Genomic DNA, 11,196 nt, shown 5'->3' with positions numbered 1-11,196 from the left:
AGAGCCAGTTATAACAAGGCGAATCAACCAACCAATGTGAGTTTCCTTCTTAAATCCCATTTCCTTTTCTTGTTCTTCTTCCGGACATTCCTCTCCTTCAGGTCCTTTTCCGGCCAATGTCCACCGATTTGACTCGCATTCCTTTCCCCGCACAAGATCACGGCAGTCCTCCTGTCACCATTGTCCTCACACTCATCCTCGTTGCCTTCCTCTTCGTCGGTTTCTTCTCCATCTACTGCTGCCGCTGCGTTGTGGACTCCTTCCTCCATTCCCGCAACCTCCGCCGCTCCACCTCCGGCAACCTTCTCCACCCTTCCACCGATTCCCCTGCCGCCCCTACTGGCCTCGACCCTCTTCTCATCAACTCCTTTCCCACTTTCCCATATTCCAAAATCAAGGAATTTCGCAGTGACAATCTGGGATTAGAATGCGCCATTTGCCTTATCGAATTCAACGACGAGAGCTTCCTTCGCCTTCTCACTGTTTGCTACCATGTTTTCCATCAGGAGTGCATTGATCTCTGGCTCGAATCCCACAAGACCTGCCCTGTTTGCAGGAGAAATCTCGACTCCGATTCGCGGAGGAATTCTGCTGATAAGACCTCTGATCCACCACGAACTTCCCGCCGTGAGTCAATTGAAGATGCTATTAGTATTGATATTGATGAGGACAACGATGCCAATGCCGATTCCGATGCCGATGATGATGAGGGGTCTTGTTCGAACAAGGGAAAACAGAGGATTGAAACAGAGGAGATGGAGAAGGAAGAGAGTAGGAAGAAATTCTCGAGATCGCATTCAACAGGGTATTCGATAGTGAAGGCGAAAAGAGAAGGGGAAGGTCGGCATAAGTTGATATTACCGGAGCACGTGAAGATTAAGATCCTAAGAGGGCATAATTGGACGGGGAGTTGCGTGACACTTGAGGAGTTGGCGAGGAACCCTGGCAATGGCGGTGGGTTATCAGAGCTCTGTGAAACGGGTGATCGGAATAACTTGCAGAGGCCGGCATGTTCAGTTTGATTTGATTTTGATTAGTTGAGTTTCGATCCCTTTCTACTTCTCCTAGATTGTTGTTTTTTTCTTTAGGTTCTCTACTTATTTGTTTTTTAGATTTCTTTTTCCTTTGTAAAAAGTTTTTATTTGGTTTTCTTGACAGAAAAAAAAAAAAAACAGAATACTCAATGAGAATTACATACAGGGCTGCTGGTTTACTTGCCCGTAATGAAAATGGCTTTATCCAATACAAAGTAATGTAAAGTGTAAACAATTGCGGTAGTTCCTCCAAACTATGAATCACTGTCATACTTTTTTAACCGTCAGACCTTAGATAAGCCCATAACCCATAAACCAAGCCCAACCCGGTAGCAATGGTAGGCCCATAAACCAAGCCCGATCCCGTAGCAATGGTAGGCCCATAAACCAAGCCCAATCCGGAAGCAATGGTAGGCCCATAAACCAAGCCCGATCCGGTAGCAATGGTAGGCCCATAAACCAAGCCCAATCCGGAAGCAATGGTAGGCCCATAAACCAATCCCAATCCGGAAGCAATGGTAGGCCCATAAACCAATCCCAATCCAGTAGCAATGGTAGGCCCATAAACCAAGCCCAATCCGGAAGCAATGGTAGGCCCATAAACATGCCCAATCCGGTAGCAATGGTAGGCCCAAAAACCAAGCCCAATCCGGTAGCAATGGTAGGCCCATAAACCAAGCCCAATCCGGTAGCAATGGTAGGCCCATAAACATGCCCAATCCGGTAGCAATGGTAGGCCCATAAACATGCCCAATCCGGTAGCAATGGTAGGCCCATAAACCAAGCCCAATCCGGTAGCAATGGTAGGCCCATAAACCAAGCTCAATCCAGTAGCAAGCCAACCATTAGCCCAAATATTTGGGCATTAGATATTGAGGAACAAAGAAAGACAAATGTCCCAAATTCTTGAAGCTATTCGAGAAGAAAATGAAAAAAGAAAAAGAAAAAGAAAAGAAAAAGGAATGCAAATTTTAGAAAGGAAAGTTGATGGGTCCCATTTCCCATAACATGAAAAAAATTGTCAACCTCTTATTTCAATTATCATTTTTATTTCCCACTATATTACAAAACTTCCTCTCATTCTTCCATGTCTTTTCTCATTTATTTTTGTTTCCTTTATCTTTTTTTCTTACACAAAAACAAACAATATTATACATCCATACCATAATAAAATAACTACCCTTCTATTTTCTTTTTTCAATAAAAAAAAAACTATTTAATTAGTAAAAATTATTGAAAATAATGACATGTTAATATTTATAATTATTAGTTTTAATAAATGATATAATTTTAAATTATGGAGGAAAATTAATTTTTTCGATATTGAAAAGGAAAAAAAGAAAAAGAAAAAGAAAAAATGGAATTAAAATAGGATGGGGTGAGATTGACTTTGTGAAAAGTATGTGGTCACATGGATTAGGGTACAGAGGTCTGACACATTGGACCACACTTTCAACTTCTCCTTCAAAAATCTTAACTTTATTTTTAATCCACTTTCTCTCTCTACCCTAATATACTCTCTCTCTCTCTCCCCCCCCGTTTCATTCCCTCTGCTACTCATCATTTAATGATTTTGTATCTATCAACTATACATTATATATTATATATTATAGTTTTTAAACCATTGCAAATGTTAGTTCAGAATGAATATATGGTCATTTTCAATTTCGAAATCTATAAATATTTTTGAAACATTTTTTCATCGATGAATATGATTTATGTAAGGCGGTAAAGAATCACTCGTCGATCCGATTAAACGCGCTTTGAACATACTTTCGTGGGTTGGGATACATTAAAAATCGAAACTTTTGATATTAAGGTTTGGAAAGTGAAGTTTAAGACAATGTCTGAAACACAGCTTTGGTAAGTTGTCCCTATGCATATTTGTATTTGGATTGTTTGGTCCCCCTCACCCTTCCATCTCTTTCTCTCCTCTGTATAATCTGCTCCAATTTTTGGCACTTTCTATGATGGTATCTATATAAAAACGATGCTAAATTATAAATTTCGTCCTTATACTTTCAAATAATTCAAATTTAACCCATGAAATATTATAATTAGCGATCTAATTCTGTGCCTTCTCACGTGAAACTCTATATATCTCTTTCCTTTTACGACCATTTTGAAAACTTTAGCATTCTCTCAATTGCATTATATCTACCCACCCTAACCAAAGAACAACCTTGGAGCTTCAAAAACATGAGTATTGATGCTCTTTCCTCCAATGACTTGTTCAACTTAATCATCTACGACGCCATCTCTCCGACGCCGAACACTTCCCACGGAGTATGCGACTCGTCGGAGACTACTTTTTTCTCCAACCAAAAGGGTTTGAAGCATCAAGATCACCACCAACATGGCACGTTGGAACACCGGCCGAAACCCAATTTGGCGAGAAAACGCCACCCGAACGAGGCGGAAAGTAGCAACTGGGGGGCGGTCGGGTTGCAGCAAGGGAAGAGGAAAAGAAAGAGAAAACCAAAAGCTTGTAAGAACAAAGAAGAAGCTGAAACACAAAGAATGACACACATTGCTGTTGAAAGGAACCGACGTAAGCTGATGAGTGAGCATCTCTCAGTGTTACGTTCCCTCATGCCTGAATCCTATGTTCAAAGGGTTTGTTCTCTTAATTTAATAACTTCTCGTTAATTAATGCATGAGATTTAAATTAATGTTCATAATTATGTCTTCAAGTTCATAACCATTCTAATTTTTTTTATTAGTGTTGGTAAAGCTTTGTGAAAATAGAAAAAAGAAAAAAAGCTACCACTTTTGTTCATATTTACCCTATTAATCTCCATTATGCTAATTGGTGGTTCAATTATTTCATTTTATGTGAAAGGTTCAATTTTTCCTCCCTTTTTGAATAGACCCATTTACAATTAGAGCTAAAAATTGAGGTCTTCTCCTAACCCTATTGATTATTGCAAGGTCCTAAAATCATGATAGTTGATAATAATGTGTGTTGATTGTATGAAGGGTGACCAAGCATCCATAGTAGGAGGAGCAGTGGAGTTTGTGAAGGAATTGGAGCATGTCCTATCAACACTTGAAGCCAAGAAGCTGCAAATTTTGCACCAAGAAATAGAAGAAAAACAAGAGAATTATAAGAATGAAGATTCAGTGAGAAGGAAGTTGTTTTCAGATAGTAACAGCTCTCAGTACTCAGCCAAATCCAAGGCTTCTTCAGCTGACATTGAAGTCACTTTGATTGAAACTCATGCGAATCTCAGAATCCTTTCAATAAGAACACATAGACAGCTGTTGAAGCTCATTGCTGGCTTGCAGGCTCTTCGTCTCACTATTCTTCATCTCAATGTCACTGACTTTCATCCATTGGTTCTTTACTCTATTAGCCTTAAGGTATATATATATATATGTGTGTCAGTTTTGATGAAATGGGCAACGAAATTTAATGATGATATGCATGAAACTGTGAAAATGCAGGTGGAAGAAGGGTGTCAACTGAGATCAGTGGATGACATAGCAGCGGCAGCACATCAAATGGTTAGAATAATTGAGGAAGAAGGTGTTTTGTGTTAAATGTAAACAAAAAGCTTTGAGATTTGAATGGGAATCATCCATTAAAATGCCAAGTTCTGTGTGTGTGTGCGTGAGTGTGCATGTGGGTTGGTTTGGTGTGATTTGTAAATTAATATATTGTTTTGTAGCTATCAAGGGTTTGTCTTGTTTGCTTTAGTTTCCTTTTCTTTGGAGACCACACAAAAGGGAGAGAGGGACAGATGAGAAGAAAAAGTTGTCAAAGGGATTGGCTTGGATTCACCTCTCTTCCTTTGCTTCTTCCTCCTCAACTTTTCATCACCATCCAAGTTAGTTACAGGATTCTTTTTTTGGAGGGAGGCTTGTGTTCATCTTCTTCTTCCTCACCCACACAATGCCAAATATTGAGTTCATTTTTTTTTTACAAACCTAAGGAGTCAATGTCCAAAATAAAGTAACGAGAACGAGAGAATTTGTGAGATTCCACATCAATTGGAGCGAAGAATGAGTGTCAACGAAGATGCTGGGTCCCCCGAAAGGAGGTGGAGTGTGAGATTCCACATCGATTGGAGAAGATAACGAAACATTCTTTACAAGGGTGTGGAAACATCTCCCTAGCATACGAGTTTTAAAAACTTTGAGGAAAATGTCAAAAGAGAAAGTTGAAAGAGGACAATATCTGCTAATGGTGAACTTGGGGTGTCACGGATTTATTCGAAGTATGGTAACCATGTAATTTAAGGATATTAAGGTAAGACATGATTATTAAAGTGACAATGCACTAATTAATTCATGTAGGTCACGACCTACGATAGTCCTTCCTAATTCACTATCGATGATTGTGATGGTTTAGAGCGTACAAGTCATGTGCTATTGGTTATGCTATCTAGTCATTAGGTTGTGAAATAATGCATTAGGTTGGTGTGGAAGACAATGACATATTACAATGGGTCACTTCTAATATCTTATATAACCATCTATCAATAGCAATAGCTCTAGCATAATCTTCTATAGTATTGCATTTTTTTCAAAACTTTTGAGTTGGGTTTAGATTGAGACTTCAACCGAAGTAACCCAACCTATCGAGTCACTACACCGAGTGAGCGAGCTACAAACTATGTCAGATAACAACTAGCAAAGTAGCCCAAGGGGATTGATATTTTAAAATCTCAACCAAATTTGTAAAAGGTAGTAGAGATTCACAATGTAGGTTGATCAAAGAGATGGCGGATGTTGTTTTCAAGGTGATGATGAGAGTCATGAGAGCAGTCTATCTTTCTCTGTGATAATGGAGGCACAGTGAAACAATTATTGGAAAAAGAAGTGACATTCATACTTTTTAGCATTGAACAGAGAAAAAGGTGGAGCAGCTAAAAGGGTTTATTTAAATTGTGCCATTCGATGCATAATTTTGTTCTTATTATTCCACAGTTTCATCTCATCATCATCCTTTCTGCTATATGTTTTGTTTCTTTATACGCATCAGTCTGTATCTCATTAATTCCACTGTCTTCTTCTTAGATATTACTGCTTCTCTCTCGTCACCTTGCAAAACCAGCAGCCCAAAACGGCCGAAGTCAAAATTTGCTCACAGGATCTCATAGTGTCTTTATACAAGAAGCAATGATGAAAGAAAGACACAATTGTGACAATTGAATGACAAAGCAAAAACCATGGATGATCTTCACAAAAACCCATAACCAACCATTAAGGGAAAGGATTGAAAGCAGCTAACGAAGCCTATGGTATATGTTCATGGTTTTCTCTCTGTTGTTACTATCAGACAGGGGCAAGTCCTCTGTGTTCTCTTCCATGTTTCGTGAGAGAAAATCTTCCACTTGAGAATGATCTCTTCATTGAGACAGGACTCATCACACAATGTAAGATTCTTTTTCTATGATTTGACTTGCTGTCTTCTCCCATCGAATGTTTGGATGATCCAACATCACCTGAGCTTCCTGCTTCATCAATGCCTCCAAACTCATCTGCGATAATGATATGGTTTTGGCTGCAATGATCCATTGAAATGGACCTTCTAATTTGCTGTAATCTTCCATCTCTAAGCTCAATGACAGCATCTCTTTTCACCAAATTTCCAAGATCACTGAAAGCGCGAACTGAGTTCTTAGCATTGTCATTGCCAAAACTTCTTCCAGGTTCCTGTGAAATACCCTCATGGTCATTTGCCTGAGAAGTCTCTGGAATGGCCTCATTAGTTGTGGGGTTTCCAGTGGTTGCAGGCAGTTGAAGTGGAGAAGAAGCAGTGACAGAGACGATGTTTGCACGACACAACGGGCAATTGGAGTGTGATTTGAGCCAAGTATCAATACATTGAAGATGAAAAGCATGGCTGCATTTAGGCAACAACCTAAGGCTCTCATCTTCTTGAAACTCACTGAGACAAACAGAGCAATCAGAGCCTTCAACCAACCCATCTCCTCTCTTGTACTTGCAAACCGTAATGCACTTGATCAGTGCTTCATCCAAGCCAGTAGTGGCGACATGCCACGGCTCGTGGAGTGTTGGGTTGTGAGTATCTTCAAACTCCTGATTTGGGTCATGATCTTGAGTCCTAGACAAGCGGCTCGTGTTGCCATAATACTTTGAAATGATGGTGTAATAGGTTATAAGAAGAAAAGCACTAGCCAGAATTCCAATAATTGCAATCACAAGAGGTGAAAAATTTGGGCCTGAATCATCATCTGGAAACTCTAAGGGTGGTGGAGGTGAAAACATGATGTAACACCACTGAGGACAATATACACTACAGAACCCTTGAGAGCAATCTTTGTTGCTCATATATGGTATCCAAGTTTTTGGGGTGCCATAAGATCCCATCACTGTTCTAAGAGAATTTAAGGAAAAACTAACACAATCAATGCCCCAAATATCCGTTTCTTCAAGAAATGAACGGTGAGATTTCCAAAGAAATGGGCGATTTAATTAAACAATTCACACAACACAAGGATCACACGCTTCCCTGGAAGCTCCAAATTGTTGGGTGCGTCATTTTATCAAACAGTTGTCAGATAGAAAAAAAGCAAAAACTAAAAACATAATATTACCTGAAGATCGCACCCCAATTGAGCAGCTCACAAACACTGATGGAAACAAAAACGCAGAACACAAAATTGGGCACTTAATGTAAATGAAGAAGGGATGGATGATAATGTAAATGGGTTGTAGTCTCAAGGATCCCTCCTTTTCTTTTTGTTGTTGTACTTCATCATCTTTTTCTTTTTCTGTGGCTTGCTTTTGGGAAAAACAGCTTGTTGACTAAGGCGATGATACTGGTGGGGGAATTTATTAAAGTAATAAATGCTTTCTGGTATGGCTGAAGCTTAGTTTCATGGAGGAATTTTCATGGGACTCCTTCCAATTTCCAAGCATTCATTCATAAATACCCACCAAACAAAAAGCACTCAAATATGTTCATGTTCATCTTCCGCTAACTTAATGCTCCATTGTTTCGGCCGCCAATCTTGGTAAAACAGTTTCCTTTCTTTCGGTCTGAATCCAAAAGGCCCAAAGATTGTGACACACTATATCATCGCTCTACCATCATCCCAAACGAAGCATGTGACTCGGTTGGAATATAGTGGGCATGGGCATGGGCTAGGTTTATGTAGGCTTGAGCCTGGGCCTGGTTTATGTGGGCTTGGGCCTGGTTTGAATATAGTTTGGGGTAGCCATGAGATTGAACACTAACGCCCAATTGTATCTCTGGTTCAAATAACCAAAGACGACCTGTTCTTCCTTACTCCCACAAAACAACAGCCTCCCAGAAATGGCACTCACCAAAACAGTAATCGGAGCTATAAACTTCATAGCCATGCTCCTCTCCGTCCCCATCATCGGCGCCGGAATATGGCTGGCCACCCAACAAGACAATGCCTGCGTCCAAATCCTCCAATGGCCTATCATCTTTTTCGGCGTCATTGTCCTCATTGTTGCCGTCGCCGGCTTCATCGGAGCCTTCTGGCGCATCAGCTGGCTGCTGATTGTTTACCTCATCGCCATGCTGGTCCTCATTGTGCTTCTGGCTTGCTTGGTGGGTTTTATTTACATGGTCACCATTAGAGGTTCTGGGCATCTGGAGCCCAATCGGGCTTACTTGGAGTATCATCTGGATGACTTTTCTGGGTTTTTGAGGCACAGAGTTGAAAGCTCGTTTAAGTGGGATTTGATTCGGAGCTGTTTGAGTTCTTCTAGTATGTGTGGGCAGTTGAATCAGAGCTTTCGTATGGCTCAGGATTTCTTTAACGCTCCTATTTCTCCTCTCCAGGTATTTGTTTCATGATATACTAATTATGTAATAAAAGTTTTGATTAATCATTTTTTTGTTTTTGTTTTTTGCAGTCAGGATGCTGCAAGCCGCCGACGCTGTGTGGGTACACATTTGTGAACCCAACATACTGGATAATGCCGATAAACAATGCAGCCGACATGGACTGCTTGAAGTGGAACAACGACCAAACCCAGCTGTGTTATGGCTGTGACTCTTGCAAGGCAGGGCTGCTGGAGAGCTTGAAGAATCAATGGAGGAAGGCTGATATTGTGCTGCTCTTGGCGCTGGTTGCCCTCATTTCTGTGTATTTGATTGCTTGTTGTGCGTTTAAGAATGCGAAAACAGAGAAGCTGTTTGACAAATACAAGCAAGGCCGTGAAAGGCAAGGCTATGTCTGAGTTATTATTATTAAGGAATGTCTACAATGTTTGTTTGTATGTTTGAATTAATGAATGTACTAAAAGAAGTGGAGTATTGGGGCTTGTGAATTTGTTGATTGGGGTTGAAATTTGGGGAAAAGAAGGACGTGATTTCAGGAAGGGGCACCGAAAGCTGATACTTACTTTTGAAAAATGGTGACAATATTATTGAGAAGCGCACGCACCTCGAGGTGAAACATGTTGTTTCTAGTGACGAGCGATCATGCAGCCACCAGCGTAGACACCGACCTATTTCCCCTCCTCCATGCTATCTCTGTTCAGCTATGGGACCAGCGGCGTTGATTGTATTCTTCAATGGCTGCGAAGGACGCAGGCACCCACTGCTCGATGGCACACCGACAAGTGACAACTTGAGTTGCAGGGGCGCAATTGGTGCGATGAGTCCGCATTTTTGTAGCGTCTCTCTCTCTCTCTCTCATTTCCCCAACAGCAAACACCAATTCGTGCGACGCCCAGCAGCAGTTTTGGTTGTGTAGCGTCCTAGTTCTGGCATGGCTCCATGTCTGGCGTTATGAACTATTCTTTAATAATTAATAACAATTTTAATACTTATTATTCCAATCTTAAATAATATATACATTGTTATACAACTAATACAAAATAGCATTTTTATGGCTATGGTAATAACATTATCTATGTGAAAGATATGTGACTCCGCCCAAGCCCACCTACTAGCAATTATTGTCAACACGTTACTTTTCCACATTCTTATAAAAAATATCACATTTCGATGTCAACTCTGATACTATTTGTAACAATCCAAGTCCACCGCTAATAGATATTGTCTGTTTTAGACCGTTATGTATCGTCGTCAGCTTCACGGTTGTTAAAACGCGTCTATTAGGGATAGGTTTCTACACCCTTACAAGAAATATTTTGCTCTCCTCTCCAACCGACGTAGGATCTCACAATCCACCACCCTTGGGGATCAGCGTCTTCGCTGGCATACTACCCATTTGCAACAGCTCAAGCCTGCCGCTAGAAGATATTTTCTTTTTAATCCACATTGATTTGGGAAGGAAACAAAACATTCTTTATAAGGGTGTACAAACCTCTTTCTAGTAGATGTGTTTTAACACTACGAGGTTGATGGCGATACGTAACGGGCCAAAGTGGACAATATATGCTAGCAACAGGCTTAGGCTGTTAGGAATAGTATCAGAGCCACATCATGCGATGTTCTAGCAAGGACGTTGGACCTCCACTCCCTAGCAAACATGTGGAAGCCTTCCTTCAAAGGATGTGGAGTGAGACCCCAAATCGGCCAAACATTTCTTCTCTCCCTCCCTAGCAAACACGTTTTAAAAGCCGTAAAACTGACGGTGATACGTAAAAGGTCAAAACGAACAACAGATTTTAGTAACAGAGAAAATACAACAAAATATTTGATTTTTTTTAATCGAGAACGTTAATATCTTGTTCGAGTAGACATTAATGGTAATCGTGAGTGCCCGATTAAGCGCAAGATGTTGAAGACTTCTTTAAATCTGTAGGACAAGCGAACCCATAGTTTTATAAAATAAAGATGGGCCGATCCTTAATGTTAAATAACTTGAGTTGTAGAAGAAGCCCAAAAATGAAATGAAAGAGAAAGGAATGGGCAGAAAATGACAGTTTCCACCTTATCTTCATGTTCTAGTAAACATCAGACCAACAGAGTAGGGTACAATACATTACGTGTTATAAGCTTAATAAACACTTCTTTTCTTTATTATTATTTAAACACTTTCATTCTCTCAAGTACGTCAAATATCCCAATTCTTTTTTGTTTTTTTTTTTTTGTGTCTATACAAATATGTGTGTGAGGAGCAGGTAAATGACCGACCAATCAAAATGGGCCATATAACGAGTTGGGATTGCACTAATTTGAAAGGGAAAGCCTGGGCGTGGGGGCCAATATGGTGTATGAATCATGGAAACTGGTGCGCCTGTG

General features: G+C 40.3%; 4 protein-coding genes across 4 annotated transcripts; 3 read left to right on the top strand and 1 right to left on the bottom strand.

The window, feature by feature from the left end:
• Positions 1-53: 53 nt before the first annotated feature.
• LOC111491422 (RING-H2 finger protein ATL29-like) lies at positions 54-1,534 on the top strand (the record flags this gene model as incomplete). The annotated part of the gene is made up of 1 exon (XM_023140336.1): positions 54-1,534. A coding segment is annotated over one exon (969 nt), but the record flags the coding sequence as incomplete, so codon positions are not given.
• Positions 1,535-3,102: 1,568 nt separating this feature from the next.
• Positions 3,103-4,733, top strand: LOC111491514 (transcription factor bHLH71-like). The gene is made up of 3 exons (XM_023140455.1): positions 3,103-3,650; positions 4,014-4,397; positions 4,482-4,733. Exons 1-3 carry the CDS (start codon positions 3,234-3,236, stop codon positions 4,575-4,577), a joined length of 897 nt encoding a protein of 298 aa, XP_022996223.1. The 5' UTR covers positions 3,103-3,233; the 3' UTR covers positions 4,578-4,733.
• Positions 4,734-5,850: 1,117 nt separating this feature from the next.
• On the bottom strand, positions 5,851-8,321 carry LOC111491489 (E3 ubiquitin-protein ligase Os04g0590900-like). The gene has a single exon (XM_023140414.1). The coding sequence runs from the start codon at positions 7,371-7,373 to the stop codon at positions 6,315-6,317; it is 1,059 nt and encodes a 352-aa protein (XP_022996182.1). The 5' UTR covers positions 7,374-8,321; the 3' UTR covers positions 5,851-6,314.
• LOC111491491 (protein TORNADO 2) lies at positions 8,263-9,303 on the top strand. Its single transcript, XM_023140415.1, has 2 exons — positions 8,263-8,820; positions 8,895-9,303. The coding sequence occupies exons 1-2, from the start codon at positions 8,323-8,325 to the stop codon at positions 9,219-9,221; spliced, it is 825 nt and encodes a 274-aa protein (XP_022996183.1). The 5' UTR covers positions 8,263-8,322; the 3' UTR covers positions 9,222-9,303.
• The last annotated feature ends 1,893 nt before the right edge of the window (positions 9,304-11,196 follow it).

Source organism: Cucurbita maxima, unplaced genomic scaffold, assembly GCF_002738345.1.
Source record: "Cucurbita maxima cultivar Rimu unplaced genomic scaffold, Cmax_1.0 Cma_Scf00016, whole genome shotgun sequence".
NCBI lineage: Eukaryota > Viridiplantae > Streptophyta > Magnoliopsida > Cucurbitales > Cucurbitaceae > Cucurbita > Cucurbita maxima.
Note: the sequence above shows the minus strand (reverse complement) of the source record. Positions and strands in the feature narration are given on the sequence as shown.

Excerpts from the sequence above, each read along its gene's own strand:
- LOC111491514 (XM_023140455.1), top strand. The coding sequence starts at position 3,234 with ATGAGTATTGATGCTCTTTCCTCCAATGACTTGTTCAACTTAATCATC. Across the intron at positions 3,651-4,013 it reads CTGAATCCTATGTTCAAAGG|GGTGACCAAGCATCCATAGT; the intron begins GTTTGTTCTCTT and ends GATTGTATGAAG. Across the intron at positions 4,398-4,481 it reads TTTACTCTATTAGCCTTAAG|GTGGAAGAAGGGTGTCAACT; the intron begins GTATATATATAT and ends GTGAAAATGCAG.
- LOC111491489 (XM_023140414.1), bottom strand. The coding sequence starts at position 7,373 with ATGGGATCTTATGGCACCCCAAAAACTTGGATACCATATATGAGCAAC.
- LOC111491491 (XM_023140415.1), top strand. The coding sequence starts at position 8,323 with ATGGCACTCACCAAAACAGTAATCGGAGCTATAAACTTCATAGCCATG. Across the intron at positions 8,821-8,894 it reads CTCCTATTTCTCCTCTCCAG|TCAGGATGCTGCAAGCCGCC; the intron begins GTATTTGTTTCA and ends TGTTTTTTGCAG.